At 43.4% G+C, this 22,744-nt stretch overlaps 1 protein-coding gene across 2 annotated transcripts in view; it reads right to left on the minus strand.

Annotated features, from left to right (window-relative positions):
* The window catches only part of TIAM1 (TIAM Rac1 associated GEF 1), a 369,342-nt gene that overhangs the window by 84,319 nt on the left and 262,279 nt on the right, over window positions 1–22,744 (minus strand). For both annotated transcript variants that reach the window (XM_087861760.1, XM_045785501.2), the window contains 3 exons: window positions 9,900–10,124; window positions 7,883–8,068; window positions 2,307–2,453 (listed from right to left, as the gene is read on the minus strand). In XM_087861760.1, coding sequence (XP_087717886.1) covers window positions 2,307–2,453; window positions 7,883–8,068; window positions 9,900–10,124 — 558 coding nt within the window. The remainder of the gene's footprint in view (window positions 1–2,306; window positions 2,454–7,882; window positions 8,069–9,899; window positions 10,125–22,744) is intronic.

The raw sequence follows: 22,744 nt of genomic DNA on the forward strand, positions 1-22,744 counted from the left end.
AACTTTTCATACTCTGTGGAGTAGAAACTGAAAGCATACATTTCTAGTACTTTCCACAACACCACAGAAAAGTTTTTTTTTTTTTTAATTTAAAAAGCAGAAATTCGTCTGTTCTTTGAAATTAAATGAATTCTACTAAGTAGTCAAAATCTAAACATGTAGACAGGAGAAATTACCTATATTGGCTCTAAACCAATCAGGTACTGTCAGGATAACCCAGACGATTAAGAAAAAGCCTTTCTAGGGGCGCCTGGGTAGCACAGTCGTTAAAGCGTCTGCCTTCAGCTCAGGGCGTGATCCCGGCATACCGGGATAGAGTCCCACATCGGGCTCCTCCGCTATGAGCCTGCTTCTTCCTCTCCCAGTCCCCCTGCTGTGTTCCCTCTCTCGCTGGCTGTCTCTCTGTCACAAAAATAAATAAAATCTTAAAAAAAAAAAAAATTAAAAAAAAAAAAGAAAAAGCCTTTCTCCCGATGCAAATGAGATTGATAGAAACAGACAATTTTGTGTCCGTTTCAAAGTACTGAATTAGTAAGTCAATTCCTGTTGGGTGTGCTTATGGCAAACCAAGAAGCTTTCTTAAACCCTTACTTTAAGAGACAGCAACAAGAATTGCTTATAAGACGTTGCATCACCCTTTGATTTTTGAAATACGTTAAAACATTCTCTTGGCTTCTGTTAACTCGAGTAGCCCACGTCAGCAGCAACCGGACTATAACATAACCTGGCACCGATAAAGGAGAACCACGTGAACCAAGGTTTTTGATAGAAAAGAAGTTCAAATGAACTTGCCAACTGCGAAGTCCTGGCATCTATTTTAGTGGTGGTCTGAGTCACCTACCATTGCACACAAAAACACCACCACCTCCCAAACGGAGAGGGGAGTTCTGACTCTGAATGGCCCCTTCCTGTGAGTTTAAGCAAGAGCCACCAAGTCTCTTGTGTGATTTTGAGGATGAAATAATGACTTACCAGGGCACCTGGGTGGCTCAGTCGGTTAAGCGTCTGCCTTCGGCTCAGGTCATGACCCCAGGGTCCCGGGATCGAGTCCCTCATCCCTGCTCAGTGGGGAGTCTGCTTCTCCCTTTCCCCTCTGCCTCTCCCCCTACTCCTTCTCTCTCGCTCACTCCCTCCCTCAAATAAATAAATAAAATCTTAAAAAAAAAGAATGAAGGGCTTTCCTCTAAACTTCTTCGGATTTACACAGAAGTAAACCCCCTGGTAACAACCTTGATGTTTCGCCTTCTCCAAAGACCACAGAACACACCGCACGATTGCTCGGTCCAAGCTACCTTACCATATGCTCACCTGGTCTCCTGCAAATTCCATCAAGAATACAGACAACCTACATTTGAATGGTGAGCATAGTGGTCAGTTAAGAACGAGGAACATCAGTTTTCAGGATTAATGTCTCTTTTAAATTTCAGTTCTTAAGCAAACTAACGGCTGGAATTGTCAGAAATACTGAGGCCTCTTTTTAGCAAGTCGGTCAACTGGCCTCTCACTTTGCATAACTGCACAGAGCAAACAGGTCAAATTCGGAACCCTAGCCGTGACCTCCAAAATGCTCAGTGCCTCACTTTGCAGCCACCATCATCCATGGATCCAACACTCTCCTTCTCCTGAAAACACCAACACCCGTGTTCCTTCAGTCTCTAAAACCTGAGCCCCGAGACACTCGTTTCACAAAGCCAACGGAGGAGGATGACAATGACAATGGGGACAGGTTCCTAGATGTGACTCTAGCAGGATGGCGTTCTGGGCGAGAAGGGGTAAAAGGGACAAGGCCCCCGCATCTGGCGACACAGGCCCGACCCCACACCGCTCTTGGTGGTGCCATTCACCACGTATTGAGATCCCCTGCGGGCCCCAGCATCTGGGTGGAAGGCAGAGGAGCTGCCCATTTAATGCCAACCCCAAAAAGTCAAGGGCAAAGAAACCATCCAATTTCCCTGGAGGCTGCCTCTGATCCCGCGCCAGAGGCAGCTTAAAAAACTCTTGTGCTCAGGTGCCCACTTGGCTTCATCAACAAGCCCTGCTTTTTTCTGAAGACTCAGGATGAATTGTGCACTTGCGGAGGTCTATAATTAACCAGGGTTTGGAAAGGCTGCCAGTGGGGAGACTGCAGCTTGGTGATGGACTAATGGCAGAGTTCAAAGTCAGGAGTACGCATTATCTACTAAAAGTGTCCAGCGCCACCAACTTCTTCGTGTCAACTCCCTGATTTGAAACAACAACCCGTATCCACAAAGACACACGCACATGCTCGCACAAAAGCCCAACGTGAGCTGGCCGCGGCAGCCTACCTGATTGATGCTGGGGCGCCCCTGCTTCTTTTTGGAGGTAGTGTCCAGACCCCAAAGGGAAGAAAACCTGCTCCTTCGCTTGCTTGCAGATCTGGACATGGCCTGAGTACGACGTCTCACTCCGGTCTCACCAGTGCGAGCTGCCACCTGAGGACATCGACGAGAGACAGGTGTCAGGACCACTCGCCTGCTCCTCGGGGTCCCCACGAATCGCGCCTCCAGGGAGCGGCTCTCCACTTGCTGGGTGCGATGCTGCCCAATTCGTGAATTACTTAATAAAGCCAATTAGATCTTCAAATTCATAGAAATTAAAAAAAAAAAAAAAGCCAACATGGATCCCACTGCCAAAGCATTTCATGTCTAACTCCTACACATTGGGATGTTGAGGGCTCTTCATGGATTTAAAATATAACTGAAAAGTTGGCAAACTCAATCACTGTCTGAAATCACCGGGAAAAAGAGTAATATGTAAAATAGTCACAGAATGTATAGGTTCTGTTTCCAAGAAGTAGGTGCCCTTCTGGTCACAGGATTGAACTCGAGCAGCCAGTTAAACTAACCATGCTATCTTGAGGTTCTCTCCAATAGCTACAGAGCTGTTTCTACATTCTAGAAAAATGGTGCCCAAACAGCGCAAACGATACATGTCGGTTCCTGTGATTCCACGTGAAAAAGCTAAATTCACCAGTTCTTCCACTAATTTTCTCAGAATCACACAATTCCCTTCTTAGGGAAGTGATAGTGGCCCCCCAGTATCATTCTCCCTCTACCTGAGTCAGAGAAACCCCCCGGGTAGCTGAGCTCATGGCCACCCAAAGTTGACTTATTTTCCTTTGCAGCAGGACATGCGCTTGTGGCTAAGTTCTGGTCAATGGGAGATGAGCAGCAGGGCTCTTTGCAACCTCCCAGAACCATCCTCGAGAGGTGGGAGATTTCCCCTTATCCTTCACTTCCCTCTTTCTCGACAAAGGAAGGGCCATATGCTAACTAGCTAGTCTAGGACATTCAGACAGAACCGTTTCCAAGGATGGCAGAACAACCAGATGGAAGGGACCTGGGTCCATGAACATGGTAAAGCCACCTTATTAGACTTATATGTCCTATGTTTAGGCAAAGGGGGAATAAAAATTTTTGTTTTATTAAAAAAATGAACAAACAAACCAAGGGAAGCTAAACTCTGTTGAGATATTTGCAAGATGCCAGCAGCCCGGACAAATATTTCTGAGGGCATCACCCCAAGTTTAAACCCGCCTCTGGGACCAGGGCTCAAGTAGACGCTACATCTCTGTGAGGACTCCACACTTTCCCAGGCACACATTCATGCTTGAGTGCGTCCTACGGGGTATAAGCAAAGTTCCAGGAGCTTCAGGGAACTTCTGCCAGGAGGTCTCACTAGGCCACCCACAGGCTTTCCTTTCAAATAAGGGAGTGCCAGGAGGTACGGCCAGTCAGACTTGAAATGAAACCTCCCCACCCATTCTTTGTTGCTGGAGATGAGTCTTGGAACCTCCTTGTCACGGATTCCCACACGGGCCACTCCCAGCGTGATGGCTGCCAACTGGCAGCAGGTCTTGGGGATCAAACACTGTTGGGTAACATCAGGGGCTCCCCAGCCATCAGCACGGTGCTTAGAAGGATACACCTCTCTGGGCTTTAAAGTACTCTGGAAGCTCTATGAGCAGACTGGCCAAGATACTAAAAACAGGAATCCAAACAGCTTCTCTGCATGGGTATCAGGGGGAAGATCTTGGTCCCAAATGAAAACAGGCAGAGGAGGTCTTGTGTGTTCCCAGCTTGGCAAAGAAGAAAACCCAGGTCCAGGCAGATAAAAATACCACGTCCAAGACCACATCACAGAAAGAGTTTTTTGTTTTTTTAAAGACTTTATTTATTTATTTGACAGAGAGAGAGACAGCCAGCGAGAGAGGGAACACAAGCAGGGGGAGTGGGACAGGAAGAAGCAGGCTCCCAGCGGAGCAGGGAGCCCGATGCGGGGCTCGATCCCAGGACTCTGGGATCACGACCTGAGCCGAAGGGAGATGCTTAACCGACTGAGCCACCCAGGCGCCCCATCACAGAAAGAGTTCTAATTTAGGATTAGGCTCAAGGTGTTGAGACAGGAGACAAAAACCACAAACCAAAAGGCACATTTTTATTTTAAATAGATAACCATTTTTCTCTATTCTCACCACTTTTTCAAAGGTCAACACAAGTTGTAAAAGGAATAGCATAACATGTGAACATACATACACACTCACAGGACTGTGTCAACGATCAGTTAAGCTTATCATCACAAAATGAGGCCAAGAACCACTAAACAAGTGGTGTTCAAGTTAAAAATCCTAGAGGGAGGGGCGCCTGAGTGGCACAGCGGTTAAGCGTCTGCCTTAGGCTCAGGGCGTGATCCTGGCGTTATGGGATCGAGCCCCACATCAGGCTCCTCCACTATGAGCCTGCTTCTTCCTCTCCCACTCCTCCTGCTTGTGTTCCCTCTCTCGCTGGCTGTCTCTATCTCTGTCAAATAAATAAATAAAAAATCTTAAAAAAAAAAATCCTAGAGGGAAAAAAATGCCCATTTGGTCTCGTATTTATGTATCTACTTAAGAGCAGATAAATCCATCCGTAGATACACATACATACAGGCAGCCATATGTAAATATACGGCCATCAATCAACTTGTTTATATATACATATATATACATGTATTATTACTTGTTTCCTTCCTTCGCAGCACACGTCAATACCTGTATCTACCATGTCTATTTAATTGCTTATTTATTATGCATCTGCCCCCCCCCCCGAATATACTCTCCAATAGGAAAAGAACTCTGGGTCGTTTGCTGCAATAACCCTAATCATAAGGAGAATAACTGACATATGCCTGGCCTCACATGTATTTGTTGATTGAATGAATAAAATAAATAAACCAGCATCACAAAGCAAAAGCAGAGCTCCTACATAACGTGGTTATGACAGTAACTCCTTAGTTTACAATTCGAGAAGAACAGAGTCCGGAAGAGAAACTTCTACGACCATAAATAGTCTCCGTTCCCGGCTGACTAGTTGGTTTAGTCTGTTTAACCAATGGGCCCTTCACTGAGGGTTCTCACAGTAACTATTCCAAACTGCTGGGGGCCTTGTAAACTGCTAAAGTTAAGTGCTACCTCCAACACAATAATGACCCAAAATAAGCGAAGGGATCTGGGGGTGGGAGGGGGGAAGCTGGCAAAAGAACTAGTTGACAGGAGCTCAAGAGTTTCTCAATGATCTGTGCCCAGACAATGCCTCCCTTTGTGGCCGGAACCTGATTACTCTATCATTCTGCTCATCTGTGCAAACAAGAACAATGATAACCTTCTTTCAAAGAATACAGCGGGGACCCTTCAGTTAATTACTGAAAATCACTGAGCATTATGGGAAGCCCTCCTGGTGAATGGGACTTAAATTGTAGCCCAAATCTCCCCGCCCGCAACCCCCCCACCCCCAGTCCGGCTGCCCTCACACCTCCTTCTCCCATGCCCCCCACACTTAAAAGAAGAAGAAGAAAAAAAAAACTCTGGACAAAGGCTAAATTGAAGCCTGTTTCAATCCCAAGGAAAAAAAAATTCCCTGGGGTCAAATGACAAGGAGAGGAGGAAAAAATAAGTATCCAATAAATCAGACTGTAAAATTCCGTGCCTGGGATCTCCTACAGGAACCGCAGCAACAAACAGGAACAGATACCTAACAGGCTCGCTGGACTGGTTCTGTCTGAAGCGAATCCCCTCATGGAAAAGAGAAGTTTGCAAGGGCATATAGACGTATGGGCACCCAGATTCACGCTGCACATGCAGCTGGGGGCGGGGGGACCAAAGGAAAGAGAGCTGCACATAAGGAATTAAATCATTTTCTTTAAAATCACTGACCAAAAAGCCTAAGTGACTAACCCTCCCATCTTGAGCTGGCCAGACTGTAACAGCCTGCCCATCAAAAAGAAAAGCATACACAAATCACAGATATTGAGGTAGAGGAAATGAGACGGTCTGAAGATAAATTATGGAAGGGTAGTAATACAGGGACTTACTTCCCCGTTTCAGAGAAGTTAGCTCTGATGGCTTTGAAGAAAATAAGTTGTAGGTAGATAGCGAAATTTTTCTTCCAAAAAATCTCATCAAGCCCAGGAAAAGGAAAAAGCCATCTGGATGCTTGGGGCTTAGAATTAATACGGAATCCGCATCACTGGCATCATGAGCTCCCTTCACACAAATGCCACCTCGGTCTAGGACATTCTTGCGGTGTGGCAAACAAGAATTTGTATCCCGATAATTTTATTTTTTTGGTAGAATAGGCAAACTGAGATTTGGTCAAATTACAAATTGGTGTCCAAGTCTCAGAGAAACAGTCCTAGAGCCTCAAACTGAAAACCATTTGCAAGACTTTTTCCTCACAGTTCGTTGACCCATCACTACAAAAAAAAGGGGGGGGAGGATTTAATAGCTATATGGAGAGGTGGTAGCCAGGGAGACCAAGAGAGACCAAGAGCTGAGCTGTAATTAGCAGAACAAATCAGGATGCCAGTTTTAATAACTCCAGAAATTGGTTTAAGACTTCTTTAAAAATGTAAATCTACCCCTAATTATCTGAATGATGACGCTAATCTATTTATAAAGAATACAAACGCCTTTGACTGAATTACAGCCCTGAATTCAATTGAAGGGTACAGCTGACACGGCAAGCCAAGAGCAGCACAGCTAAGGTTTTCCAAAGCAGTTTCTGGAACCTGAGCCTTAACATTTAATTCCGCAGCAAATGCGCTAAGGTGCGGTACATTCTAAGTGGGTGTTGACTTGGACAGGCTGAAACCATGTTACTCGCACAGCAATTTTTGAGAAGAAAGGAGCCAAAAGTACATAAAGCTGTTCGCAATTTAGCAAGTACATAAAATTACAGATTGCAAACACACAACACAACGACACAATCTGCCTCTCTGGAGGTCAGAGGAAAATTCTCTCTCCCAAGCAAATACGTATGTTGGGCTGGAAAATCATGGAAGATCTTTACCTTCCTCCAGTGCATCCGGTGTTTATGACTGTAAAGAACTGATTTCTGGAATTATAATATTTAAAAACAAAGTGAGAAGGAAGATCTCCCAAGAGATCTATGTTCACTATATGGTGTCTATGTTTTTGTGCATGTGTGTGAAAGAGAGAGAGAGAATGCATTTATGTATGAGAGAGTTCTCCACTTGACATTTCCATGAGGTTAATATAAAAAAATCTGTATTTTGATCAAAACCAGGACACTGCCTAAAGACGACATGAGTTATCAACAAACCCTACATGCAGAGATCTGTTAAGAGAATACCATTCATATCTTTTTTGACAACAATTGAGGGCCCATCAAGAGAGGCTTAAGTAATAAATTTCACAACAGATTCAAATGAAGATCTGTACCCACTGCAGAGGGAGGACATGTCAGAAAACTAGCAAAATACATAGCAGTAAACTAGAAAAACACTTCAGAGACTCTCGTCAAGTCCTGCTCAGTATTAACAGTCAAGATAAATATTTCTTAAACACACCTCGGCTTCTACTCACCAGGGCATGAAAGGATGATACAGAAAAGATCCCAAGACGGCCCATTGCCACCTTCGTTGGTCGGCTTGCAAAAGCAAGTAGCCTTTTGGGGTTTGGCAGTTCCCCACCTTGGAGGCTAGCTAAGTAACAGCGGTAACGAAATAGGTCCATTTGGAACTGTTCAAGATTTTGCTCCCAAACAAAGATCTACAGTGGTGAAAAGGTGAGTAAAAGGAAAACAAACGTTAACAACTTCATCCTACAAAAACGTTACAAATCTGTATGTTCTCAAGGTACTGATTATAATCCTAAAGGGTGAACAACAGGTACGCTAAGTTTCTTAGGAAACAGCAGCTAGAATCTTACTGTTTTCATAATGCGTTTTTGTTTTTTGTTTTTTGTTTTTTTTTTTTTTTGCGGCAAAGATCTACAGTCATACATTCAGTTTGGTAAACAGAAAGTATATGTTAGTTGCTCTGTGTCCTCCCGTTACAGATGTCACGTGTGTGGGCTATTCTAGCCCATCGGCTCCAAGCTCTGGGCCAGAAACTCAAGGACGTCAAATATGTAGGATTTCTACCACTGGAGAATTCCAGAACTTACCAAGAGATGACTTCTTATAGAAAGACAAAGAAAAAAAAAAGAAAGTGAGGTGAATTAAAGACCACAGGCAATGAGACCAGGAGCTTTTGGGAAGAGGTCATGGCAGACAGTACAGTAGGGGAAGCAGAAAACACTAGAAGGTGAAGACTGACGCTCTGGAATGTAATTCCAACCACAGAGTATATCCAACATATGTGTCCTCATTTTTCAAAATGGCAAAGCAATACCTACTTCCTAAGACTGAAGTGATATTTAGACGACATCATGCAAGAAAACGACTTGGTACAGGGTCTGGTATACAGTGAAGGCTCAGTGATGTTAACGGTGATATGGATAATGATTAATGGCGGACATCGACTTTTTACTTGGACTTGAAAGTGTTAGCGTACATGCATGTTCACAGCACTATTCACAACAGCCAAAGTGGAAATAGCCCAAATGTCCATCAATGGACAAATGGATAATCAAACTGTGGTATGTACAAAGATCCACTACAGTGTGGATAATCCCAAAACAGGACGCGAAGTGAAAGAATTCACACACCAAAGGTCACATATTATGTAATTCCGCTTACATAAAATGTCCAAAATGGGTGAGTCTGTTGAGGCAGAATGCCAGGAGCAGAGGGGAGCAATTTGACAGGTACGGGGTTTCCTTCTGGGGTGAATGACATTGTTTGGCAACTAGACAGACGTTGTGGTGGCTCAATATAGTGAATGAACAAAATGCCGCTTGAATTGGACACTTTGAAACGGGTAATTTTACGCTATGTGAATTTCACCTCAGTGACAACAAATACAGTGTCAGGTAACAGAGGGCGAGAACCATGGGAAACCACAGCTGGCCCATTCCATCAACCTTTCCAATGATTTAAATTCACTTCCTCACATAATTATTTCCTAAACATTAAGACAAAGTTTCATAGCATGACTAGACGGCTATCACTGACTTGAAAACAACTGGGAAGGCAAAAATGTCCTCTGTCACCTCCCTCCATCTTTCCTGACACTTATGCTCATACACTTCAACCACACGCACGTTTTTTAAAACACACTCTACCTTTTCTAAATGGACTGCGGAGTCGGGAACGCATCCCACCACAGCCGAGCTCCGCGTCAACCTGAGCAGGTGGGGAAGGCAAACTGCAGACTTTGCCATTTCTCAGCTGCCCTAGAAGGAGCACGCCACTGGTGGGAGCGGGACGCCTCCTCTATTAGACGTCTGTTTCTCCCTCGATGTAATATTGCTCCCTTCCGCTCATAACAATCAGCTGTGAACGATGGGTGAGGGAAACTGACAGTCACAATAAAGAATTTAGCAGCCTGGATGACAGGCTGACAACGACACAACCGATGACGCTCTGTGATTCCAAGGAGCGGAAGGACTTGAAAGACCTCACCCTCCCGCCCCAGTCTAAACACAGAAGAAGGATTACCTGATCTAATATGGTTTTCTTCTTCTTTGAATCAGTGACTGAAGACAGCTGCATTTCGCCCATTTTCTTCATCTTTTCATCCATATCAATCTTCTGTTCCAGTTTTTTGATTTCGGACTTGAGGAGCCGGAGCGTGTCTTCCTTGTGGTGGTGTCTTGCGACGGCGGCTGCGCAGGCGGAGTGGATGGCCGTGATCCAGTTCTCCAGCTCCGTCTGGCTGGTGGTCTGTAAGGGGAGGTGGGGAGAAGGAACAGATGCCGCTTAGGTTATCGGCAGGGAACCAGTGCATTTCTAGAGAAGCCATGGCCTCGGGAGTCAGGGTGCCAGGTCTGTATACGTCGTGGGTCAGGCTACCCATCCTGACCTCCTCTTGCCAAGAAATGTAAGTAAGTTGGTCTTAGGTCAGACACCACACCCACCCCCAGCCTCCAAGAGCTGTCTGGAATGAAGTCTCCGTCTGGCTCCCTCGGTGTGCTTACTGAACTCACTTGTGATGGAATGAATATTTGTGTCTCCCCCAAATTCAAATGTTGAAATCCTAACCCCCAGTGTGATGGTATTAGGGGGTGAGGACTTCGGGGAGTGATTAGGTCATGAGGGTGAGGCCTTGCTGCATCGGATTAGTGCTCCTATAAAAAGAGGCCAGGGAGCTAACTAGTCCCCCTTCTGCCAAGTGAGGACACAGCAAGGAGACACAGTTTATGAATCAGGGGGCTGGCCTGCCCAGAACTCAACCATGCTCCCACCCTGATCTTGGACTTCCAGCCTCCAGAATGTGAGAAATAAATGTCTATCGCTTAGAAGCCACCCGTTTATTTATTTATCCATGTATGTTAACAGCAGTCCAAATAAAGACACTGTACACACGATAATCCTATACAGAGAGCTTAGTTTCTAATGAAGAGGGTTGTTCTGAAGCACAGGTCCGTCTGCAGAGAGGGCTGGTCAGTTCCAAGGTTGAGAATGAGGCCAAGGGACATCACTGGCCAAGGAAGACATCACTGGCCAAGGAAGACATAACAGCCCTGCCCCCAGTGAACTGCTGTGACCCAAATCCAAAGGCTCTATTCCAGAGTCAAGCAGCAATGACACAATTGGGGTTGCGGAAGAAGCTCAAGGCAGCCAGGAGCAGTATTATGTTCAGGGACACATGGGAGCATCTAGCAAGTGGGGCCACCCACCAGCGAGGAACGGCTTTTCACATTCCATTTCCTTTAAAATGGCCACCCCCAGCAACAGACGCACAACCTCAAAGTGACTCAAGGTGCTCGGAAACACAAAAGTGAGAGAAGAGTTTGGGGGAGACAGCTCATTTGCAGTAAGACACCATTATTAATACTTCAGGAACTCAGTCAATGAGTATTTACGAAGACATGCTAGAATTTCCTGGGTATCCCCTTAAGCCCGGAGAGGTTTAATAAACACTCAGAAATTAGCTCACTGAAGAAAAAGGTCTATTCAGCCACTTCAGTACTGAAGTAACAGCCAACATCATTTTCACGCACAAACACTGATTTCTCTCTCTCTCTCTCTCTCTGCATCTTCTTAGTTTCCCAACTCATTGGAGTGATGGCTGGCGAACAAAATTCCAATAACAGGCCCCCACCCACCTGTACTCTGCACCCCCGCAACCAAAGATCACCCCAGTGTCCACGTTATTTCCGATTCTCCTCAGCCTGGTATCCCACAAAGGAAACCGCAACACGGTGTCAGCCAACAGAGCCGCGACCCGCCGGGCAAACCTAAACCATCTGGCAGCTGATATGTTTGTAGCGAGGTTATGTGCCTGCGCCTAGAGAAGACGTCAGGGAGCCGGACGTTCTCACGGAGAAGCAGCAGAGCGAAGCAAATGCAGTAAGCTTGTGAAAACTGAGGGGGAGAAGAGGAGGCAGCAACACTGGAAATTCGAGGTAAATACTTGTGGGGACTCGTGGGTCTATCTAGCTGACTCACCTTTAAGGCTTAGCTTTGCCTCAAGTGGGTAATATGTATCTTCTCTCGAAAGTCACTAGCTTACCTTTTATCTTTATATATCACTTTCAAGTAACTCCAGAGAAAGAGTTTTAGGTCCTCCCACACATGATAAATGCACCAGGCTTGCTCCTGCCTGGCACGGAGCACGGGGTGTGACCGTGGAGTCTCTCAGTACCTCAGCAGTAGTGGGTATGTTACCAAGGGAGTTATTTTTCATCTATCTATCTATCTATCTATCTATCTATCTATCTATCTATCTATCCAGGGAAGGAGCTTGGGAGGGAGGGAGCAATTAGCTCAGATGGAAAAACAGTCTAGTGCGGATTCTTTTCTAAGAGAAAAAAGAAAAAAGAAAAGTTTCCAGCGGGCCCCTGGGTGGCTCAGTTGGTTAAGCATCTGCCTTCAGCTCAGGTCATGATCTCAGGGTCCGAGGATCGAGTCCCACATCAGGCTCTCTGCTCAGCAGGGAGTCTGCTTCTCCCTCTTCCTCTCCCTCTGTGCTCTGTCTCCCTCTCAAATAAATAAAATCTTAAAAAAAAAAAAAAAAAAAAAGCTTCCAGGAAGAAAATACCAAGTGATGGTGAAGATACAGAGCAACCGGAATTCCCAGGCCCTGCTAGACAGAGAATATACTGCTGGTGTAAGTGCTTTGGAAAGCTGCTGGACACTATCTAAGAAAAGCTAAATACACGCACGCCTTGTGACCCCAAAAATGCACTCCTGGTATACACTCAACAAAAATGCATTCATACGCTCACCAAAACGTATACACCAAAATGCTGATAGCAGCATAATCTGCAATGGGCAGATCTGGAAACCATCCAAACACCCATCAACAGCAGAATGGATAAGTAACACGTGGTATAATCACACAATGAAATACTACACAGCAAGGAGAACGAAAGACCGCAACATGAACACATCCCACACACGTAACACAAGCAGCCAGACATGCAAGAATACTGACTAAGATTCTACTTGTATGAAGTACAAACACAGACAAGACGAACGTACAGTCAGAAGTCAGAAGAGGAGCTCTTTGGTGGGAGCGGGGGAGGGAGAAGCAGCTGGAAGGAACCATAAGGGGGGCCTCTGCGGTGCTGGCCATGCTCAGCTCCCCAGTCTGGGTGCTGGTTATACACATGTACGACATGGGGGTATGAGATTTTGAAACACCATCAAAATGTGTACGTTTCTGTGTAGATATTATACTTTAACAGAAAGTTAAAAAAAAAAAAAACCTTCTAAGATCTAGTACCCTAAATTTACATATAATTTTTCTGTGACTATCCTAAAAATAATATATTTCAGGTTCCATTTTTCCTTAAAGTTGTCCCTAGAAGATTGCAATAGAAGCTCCAAACAGCCTGATCCTTCCCTGGGGCCACGTCTCTGCTGTCCACAGGGGCAGGTGGCATCTGATAAATGGCGGCGTACTTGAGCTGAAACATGCTTTTCCTTTGTACGTGCAGCTCAGTGGACACAAGGAGCGTTTAGACTTTAGGGGAGCTGGTGTTTTCAAAAGGACACTGTTGGGAGTGTCTCAGATGGAATCCATGCTGAGGCGGCATGCACCACTGAGGAGAAGAGGCTCTGTTTGTCTTCTATAGAAATACCAGGCATGTCTTCAACGCTTGGTGTGAGGTCAGCATCCGCTGCCCCCAGCTGCTCCTCGCCCACCTCCGCCTCAATGAGAACCCCCACTCCCAGGCCCCTCCCGCCCCACGGCACGGAGTAAGGAAAGGAAACCCCTACAGGGCTGATATCGCCATCTGCAGAATTCGTGGTTAAGATCTTCAACCCCAGATACAGGCTCTGCTAACTGAAATTACAAATTTAAAAAATAAAAATGTTCATCTAGAAAGGGTCCAGGTGCATTTTACGAATGGAGAAACCAAAGCCCCGAAAAAATTAGGTATAACACAGTAATTTATTATAAACCTTGATCTTTATCAATCCCGTGCTTAAAATCATTTTGTTAGACATGTCACACTGCTCCTGAACCCCTCGTTCTCATCAATTCCTCCAAAGCCTGGGCCCCTGTGGTGTCATTTCTGTAATATTTTGAGCTCTCCCTAGGGATATAGAAGGCTGGAACTTTCCTGCTCCCTTTAAAGTTTGGTGTGGCCATGTCATCTGGCTTTGGCCAATGAATTCGAGGGGAAGCGACATGTGTATTACTCAACAAAAGCCCGATTCACTCCCATTCTGGTCCTCTGCTTACAGTCATGGAAGCATGTGTCAGGATGACCCCTCTGTCAGCCTGGGTCCCGGAGTGTCCAGGACAAATACAGCTTCATAGCCAATGTCTGTCAGACATGTGGCAGGAATGAAAAGGTGTGTTAAGCCATGGAGATATGAGGGCTGCTCCCTCATACAGCATAACCTAACCACTCTGACTGATACATTAGCTAAGTAAGAATCCCATTTCAATGCTTCTAGAAAAGTCTATGTCACACACTTTCAACTGCCAAGAAGAGCCATAATCTGATACGTTCTACACGACAGCCTTTTCCTCTCTTTACGTAATGCAAGCAGGGCCCCTTCTTCTCTCCACCTTTGAGGGTCTCTGCCAATCTCAGCCAAGGGCAACACACTCCATTCTGATGTCGGAGTGTTTGTGTTTGCATCCCAGTTAAGAAGTGCAAAGAAAGCACCTGGACGGAGCACGTGATTCTTGATCTCGGGGTTGTAAGTTTGAGCCCCATGATGGGTGTAGGATCACTTAAAAAAAAAAGAAGAAGGAGAAGGAGAAAAAGTGGAAAGAAAGACTGACACTAGCCGAGGAAGCTTAACAGCCTTTGAAAGATGTGTATTTAATTTCGGCAGAGCAGCTATCCTGAAATTTATTTATTTAAAGAAAGAAGGTGGTTGCCAGGGGTTAGGGGAGGATGGGAGTGGGAACTAGTGCTCCGAGTTTCAGGTCTGCAAGATGAGAAGGGTCTGGAGATGGACGATGGTGACGTATGCACCACGATGTGAACATACTTAATGCCACTGAATGTCAGCTTGCTTATAAACAGGTAAGATGGTACGGCATGTGTACTTTACCGCAATGAAGATTTTAAGAAATAAACAAAAGCACGAAGCCCCGCGGCCTAGAGAAAGATAGAGAGAAAGGTCTGCTTACAGCTTTATGAAAAATGTATCCATCAGTCATTTTAACCATTAAGCGCGCCTCCAGCCTCCAAGCTTCTCCGGAACCTGTCGGTGGCTGAAGGCAGTTCCATTAGACAGAACTTTTGCTCCTGCTGTCCTGTCTAAACAGCACAGCAGTCTCTGCCCTTCTCTATCATTAAGCCAAATCTATTTCTAAGAAGCACAATTCACTAAATGAGCTTTTTGAAAGGGCTTGTCCATTCCCAGGGGCATACCCAGAGCTATGGGTCGATGAGAGGGTGGGCTAGGTCTACCCTGACTGTTGTCAACAGCGAGTTAAGTAGAAAAACTCTTTAACAGTTCATGGCAGTTTACAAGCTTAACAATTCAGAGCTGGTCACAGCAGACCACTAACTTGATAGAATGTTTCCCAGTGTGGACTCTCCAGGATTTCAAATCTGACATGCTAGGAAAACAAAGCTGCTACTTTTGCACTACCTGCTTGAAGCAGGCAAGTTTAATTAGGGACATTACGTTTACTAAAGGTCTCTGTGTCAGAATCCAGTGGTCAAAAGGGCAGGAAGGAGAGACCCCTCCGCCACCATGGTCATGATTTCCTCCACACTCGTCTGCTTCCATTAAACAAACAGCCACAGACAGGTAGCAAAACTGAATTTTGTGATTCTTCTTTTGCCCTCTGGAGATGTTATGAATACTGTATAAAGTTCAGTGACGGGAATAAGCAAAGTTCTTGCCAACAGAGGAATATAATCAGCAAAAAATGCATTTTGCATAAGAGCCCCTTTGAGTGCAGAGTTAAGATGAAGCTCAGGGCTTCATTATGTATTTAAATAGATCTAGCTTCAATTATCCAACTGAATGGAGGATACTCAGTGATTTCAGATAATCAATGGTTTACGTGAGTGGCAGGAAAAGGGAAATTCATTTTAAACGAGAGAAATACTAGGGAATATAAGCCAGATCTAGGAAACTAAAATTTCAGATAATTCGAGTTTACAGAGGCACAAGAATAATTGTCAAGTAGGTTGAACTTCTTTTTTCCATTTTAAAAAGAACAAAAAAAAAGGAGGAATAAAGTTATATGTTTTTAAGAGGTTAGTTGGGAATGAAGTTCCTGTGTGAATTCTTGAAAGTCTTGTTTTTTCCACTGTTTTTTTTTTTCATTTTAGCTATACGAGGCTTAAGTAAGCTGTCATTTTTTAAATTTCCTTAAGTAATCAAAAGGGGCTCAAACTCACGACCCCAAGATCAAGAATCTCATGCTCTACAGACTAAGCCAGCCAGGTGCCCCAGTAAGCTATCATCTTTAACATCTGTAAAAAGAACTTAATATGGGGCTCCCCTGGAATCCACTGCACAAAGTCATACAACTGGGCACCCCCCCACCTCGTACTCCTTTACCTCCCTAACCCCTCACCCACCTACGGTAAATTCTTTAGAGAAGAGAGGGTCCAGACTCCAGAAAGACAGGCACGAAAGGAGGAACCGTTTGCTACCAATGGGAACAAATGGAAGCCTGCCCAGTAAATGGCAATGGCAGGATTCATCTCCGGCAAAGCTAAGTAGCCCCGCAGAAAAGACCAACAAATATTGTCCAGTGGACACCCTCAACAAAAGGTCTTACCATCTGTTCATGCTGTAAAAGCCCCCAGTAGATGGCACAAACAATATCCAAGCATTTTCTTGGTATCTCACATTTAAATATGATCAGATAATCAAGGACCACCAGACATTTGATGAAAGCCTCTAGCATGAAAGGCAGAGACCAAAGCACACAGAATAAAACGCATCACAAAGAAAGAGAAACAATGCCTGAAGCCACGAACATTTCCTGACAACCCTGTAACAACCTCAGAGACAGAGACACAAAGGAATCCAAAGCCATAAGCAAACAAATGCACAGGTTACAATGAAAAAGGAACAGTGAGGTAGAATGGAGGGAGGAAGGAAAGGGGAGAGAAGGATAAAGGAGGAGAAGAAAGGAAAGGAGGAGGAAGGATAGAAGGGAGGGAAGGAAAGAGAAAAATGGAAGGGGAGGGTGGAAGGGACAGGAAGGAAAGAAAGGTAGGAGGGAAGGGGAGGGAGAGAGAAAAGGAGAGGAAGAGAGAGAAAAGGAAAGCTTTCAGGAATAGAAAAAGTAACTAAAATTAAAATCTCAACAGAAGGCAAATCACTTTGAGAAATCATAATCATGGTGATAGAAAATTGTTCTAAAACTTCAGAAGAGAAAAATAAAGCCCACACAAGATAATCTGAAATGAGACTGGTATCAGAATATAAGTGAAGGAAGGGGAAATAATTTTCAAACCAAAATTCCAAATTACTCAAAGATTATTCAAGCAAAAGGTAGAAGGAAGACTTTTTCAAATATGAGCCATTCTATAGGAAGTTACTACAGGTTTGTTTGTTCATTTTCATGAAAATGAAGGAGCAAAAAGGAAGATTTGCAATCCAAGAATCTAACTAGGGTAATAAAGGGAAAACCAGGGTAACTATTATGCCTGAGGCCTAGAGAACAAACAGCTTGGAGCAGGAGGATAAAGGTCCAGGGAAAGGCAGTCTCCAGGGAACAAAACAGTACTGAGTGATAGGTAACAAGCCGGGGATTTAGAAAATACTGCTAAATAAGCATAAAAATAAGTAAATGGAGCAGAAAAAAAGAGGCAGGCATTAACTACAGGAAAAAAAACAAAAAGTTGTTCAAGAAAGGAAATAAAATGATGGTACACTATTTGGCCCCACAGCTAATATTATTTATATGGTCATAGCAGCATAGAACATCCTAACAGTATAATGGAGACTACTGATTTAATCCTAAATATTCATATAATTATACAGGAATATGAGGAAAGGAGAATTCATATATAATACAGCTAAACAGTCATCTATCAACACAGAAAGTCAGTAGTTAATCTCTAAAGTCAATTAAGAAATATTGTAAACATGTTAATGAGAAATGAGGATAAATTTTAAAAAAACAAAAACAGAAAAACCCAACCAAACAAAAAAACCTGCAATTGAGCATAGTTCCTTTGGGGGCCTGAGGCTGGGGGAAGAGGTAGAGGATGAGAAGAGAATTTTACTTTAAGTCTTTTAAGGTTAACTGAATTCCTTAAAACTATGTGCTCATATTGACTTCATACAAATTTAAAATAATATAAAAAGGAAGACAAATAGTATTAGTAACATATTGTTTGGATAATACGTAACAGTATACAGATTATATACTAAAATCTAGCACAGCCACAATTATATCTCTGCACTGTACTTTGAACATGTGAAGAGACCTCTGAATATGCTAATAGTAGGGCATGTGCTGTAAATGATTATCAGCCCTGTGTACTCATTTTGTACTTCAACATCCCCACTCTCCGTCAATACCCTCCTAAGAGCTAAGCAAATGGGGCCCCATATTTTGAAAAGACCCCTCCTGATGCCTGGAAAGGACAGGGTCCAGAAGGAACACCCCTCCCTCCCCCAAGTATACTTTCTCCCTTTCAGGGAGCTCTCTGACCCTGTATCCCATATGTGTTATCAATAAGATATGCTAAGGAGCTTCTGGACATGAGTCTATACCTACTGGGTTGTTCCCATCAGCCTATCTGGTATTTCTTTCACTAGACTGCATGAGATGAGCCACCAGAATGGTGTTGGCGAAGCTGATCTGGAGTGGGTCAAATTCTTTATATAGATAAAGAAAATTTGCCTGGGGCTCCACACATCTTAGGAGTTTACCCATCTTCACAATTAATCCATGTCAAAACCAACGGTAAATATTTCTAAAGTGGCTAGCTAGAGGCAGGGAGATGATCTATGGTGATGGGAAAATAGGATTTAGCTACAGACTAAGGCAACATTTAAGCCAACAGAAAGAACAAAGACCAATATCCAGTTTGTCTTATCTGCAGAGAGCATGAAGTTAAGAGGGAAGATCAAATTAGGATCCAAGAAGATTTCAACAAGTTCATTAGAAGGGCAGAAACCACAAACACAAGATTTCAGAGAAGTACATTTAACTTCTGCATTTAAAGTTCTTGAAACACCTATTAAAATAAGATGGAAGAGACCTTGGGAGGGTTGATGCTGTGGGTATGATAAACCACAAGCTCAGTATGAGTCAACAGTTTGGTGTGGTTTCTAATAAATTAAGGAATTGACACTAGCATTGTGGAAGAAAATGGGAAGAGTAGGAACCAAACTGTAGGCAGGCTGCCCAGGACTGACCTCATGGCGGACAAGGTGTTGGGTTCTAGAACCTTACAAGGAAGAACATCAAAGAACTGAATCGTAGGGAGAATGGCTCAGAAACCTTACACAGGGAAGCCTAAACAGAAGACACGGCAGGAGACAGATGAGAGCTGTTTTCAAGCATTTAAAAGGTTATCAGAAAGAAGACTTGCTTTAGACTTGGAAAACATATGGTAACAGAGAAAAATGACAGAAGTCACCACAAAGAATGTTTTATCTCAACACAACAAAGAACTTGATAAGTCTTGGAGCTAACCAGCAAAGCAGATGGTTGAAAAGCTGAAAGCTTCTCAGGGATGGAGATGGTCATGTAGTGGGCAGGCTGACCAGCTGTAGTGGCTTTGCAGAGATAGTGTCTACCTTGAAAGCGAGGCTAGACTTTAATCTACTCAAGTCCAAGATGCCAAGTCCCCTTTGGAGTTTCTTCTATCAAGTCCACTTGATGCTTCCTTGTGAAAGATGATTTCCAGACTTTTCCCTAATCTGGCTGCCCTGGTTCAGGGCATGTGTGCCAATGACCTTCATCAAGTCCACACAGAACCAGATATGGCACTTGAAAATAACTGTCCAGAGCCTAAGAGCCTAATAACACTCAAAGCCTTAGCGTCTTCACAGGGAAGCCACATTCAACTTCTGTAAAGATACTTATTTAAGAGGAGTACAGGGAACTAGATACTTCTCTTTATAATTAAAATGAGAACCGTAGCATGTAATGAGCATTTGCTATCTATAAGACATCTGACTTGGATTATTACATCTAATCCCCAATTCATCATAATCGTGTAAATGCTATTCTTTTTTCACTAGTCTCTTTTTAATATGCATGCTATACCCTCATACAAGTGACTTTCTAAATGATAAGAAAACTTTCTATGGAAAGGCAGTGACTCCTTAGATTTTCTACCCTTCTTGAGATATATCATTGCATATGATTTTGTTTCCAAGCAGGCATCATTCTTACCATAAAAGCCACTGAGCGTTTTGGAACTGTATGTAACATCCACCAGTAATGGACAAAGGAAGGCCCAATACGAAATTGTACTTTGTAGGTGGTAGGCGCTGGTTCTGACTTCCATTTGGAATGAAGATCTCTAAAACAGTTGAAATGCAGGAGCCATTGCCTCCCTTTGCAGACAGCACAGTAATTCTTCCACGTAAGCTGCTGTAATATTCGTGCCCATTTCCACCCCCATCCTGCACACAAAACCCCTTTTCTGCTTTTGCTGGTAACATGAATCTCCTTACCACGGGCGGATCCGAGTAACAGCATCAAATCAGCAGCATCCAGGCTGCTCTGTAAACTGTGTGCACTGAATTGAGCCCCAGGGCTGGAATAACCTACAAATTATTTCCATAATCGTGGTTGATCTCCCTCGCGTTAACCTCACCCCTTACACACACAGGTTCCTTTCAAACCTAGCCCCTCTAGAGTCATGTGGATTACAATAAGTAGAAGGTAGAAAATGCCCTCATGGATCCTGAACAGCAGTAATTTCTTCTGAAAAGGTTCATTTTGTGCTCTATCCCACGTAAGTAGCATAAAAATTTCACCATAGCAAGAGGACACAGAGGTTTTCATGAATAAGGTCCTATGTCGCCACAAAAGAATTCTATTCAATGTGACCTACTGGATATTTAGATTGTGCCAGCGATTTTATGGCCAGGAAGGTCCTTTCAAAAGGAATTCACATCAGCAGTGTATAAGTAAAAAGGAGAGTATCCTGAAACCCACCAGATTATCATCTAAACTGTGTAGTGAGGCAAGAATGGCCGAAATATTGAAATATTCCACTGAGTGGCTTAATTCTGAGAATGAGAAATAGTGCCTTTTGACTCTGGTCAGCGATTCCTGCCCATGCTCTTCTTAGGGTAAAGAGTAATAGAAGTCAGATAAATAGTATACTTAGACGATAAAAGACTTTAGAGAAAGAGAGGCTTGGTGTGAATCCAGCCAACACTCAGTAACTGTGTCACTTGGCATCTAATTATTAGCCTTTATAAAAGCCTGAGTTTCACCAAATGGGGCACACAGTCCACATTAACTGGTTAAAATATGGATAAACAATCCAACTCACTGATTGCTGTACGAATTAAATGTGACTTATGATTTCACTTATATGTGGAACTGAAGAAATAAAACAAACGAGCAAACAAAACCAGAAACAGACTCATAAATACCAGGAACAAACTGGTGGTTGCCGGGGGATGGGGGGAGGGTGGGCAAAACAGGCGAAGGGGATTAAGAGGTATAAACTTCCAGTTACAAAATAAATAAATCATGGAGATGAAAAGTAGAGGATAGGGAATATAGTCAACAATACTGCAATAATGTTGTCGGGTGACAGATGGTAACTGCACTTACTTGAGCACTGCGTATAGAATTGCTGAATCACTATCGTATGCACCTAACACTAAATAACATGGTATATCAACTATACGTAAATTAAGAAATAATTTTGTAAAGAATTACGTGTGATTCACATTGTAAAACACTTTCAAGGTGGTGGCATACAATAAGGACTCCGTAAAAGACAGCTGCTGATAGCATATATTATTATTGTTATTGTTAGCATAGTTAGGCATTCCTTCATATACAAGATATCCAGATAATTAATAAGAAGCAATGCCAGACGCAAAAAAACAATGGTTAATAAGCTTCACAGAAGAACGTTTTCATGACTCAGAGTATGTAGATTTTTTAAATAGGACACACAATGCACTATCCTTTAAGGAAGACTTGAGAAATGAGATACATTACATTAGAGATATATCTACACTAAATGAGATATGTCAGTATAATGAAGGATATTTTTAACAGAGTAAAAGGCTAGACAGAGTGGAAAAAGATATTTGCAATGCACATAATCAACAAGGATCTGATTCACAAAATATTGTAAGAACTGCCATGAATCATTGAGAGACAACCTAACAGAAAAATAGGCAGGAATAAGCACTTGAAATAAGCACTTCACAAAAATGATACTGAAATGGTCATTAAACCCTCAAAAATGTGCTCAGCTTCACACAAATAGCTTACAAATGAAAAATAAAAAAGATCTGACAATACCAAGTGTGGACAAGGATAAGGAACACCTGGAATTCTCCTAGGCTGCTGATGGGAGCATAAATTATTTCTGTCATTCTGGAAACTGTTTGGCAGTATTTACTAAACATGAATGTGTACACTTATGCCATGAGACAGCAATACCAGTCCTAGGCATACACCAGTAGAAATGTGGACAAACATATCCTGAACACAGATATAAGAGTACTCTAGCAACATTGCTCCTGATCCCCCCCAAATAGGGATCAACCCAAATGCACCTATGGAGAGGTTGCTACACATCCCAGTTAGCCTGAATCTGTTGCAATTTATACCTGTTATCCTGGCATAATTGTTAATGGAGCTGGCATACCTCTCAAAACCATTAAGTCTCTAAAGTGTCCTAATGAGTTCATCAGTGGAATTGGAGGAGTAAGGACCTCAAAAAACTGCTCCTCTG

This window comes from Ursus americanus, chromosome 4, assembly GCF_024610735.1.
Source record: "Ursus americanus isolate L20-20 chromosome 4, mUrsAme1.1.p, whole genome shotgun sequence".
Taxonomy (NCBI): domain Eukaryota; kingdom Metazoa; phylum Chordata; class Mammalia; order Carnivora; family Ursidae; genus Ursus; species Ursus americanus.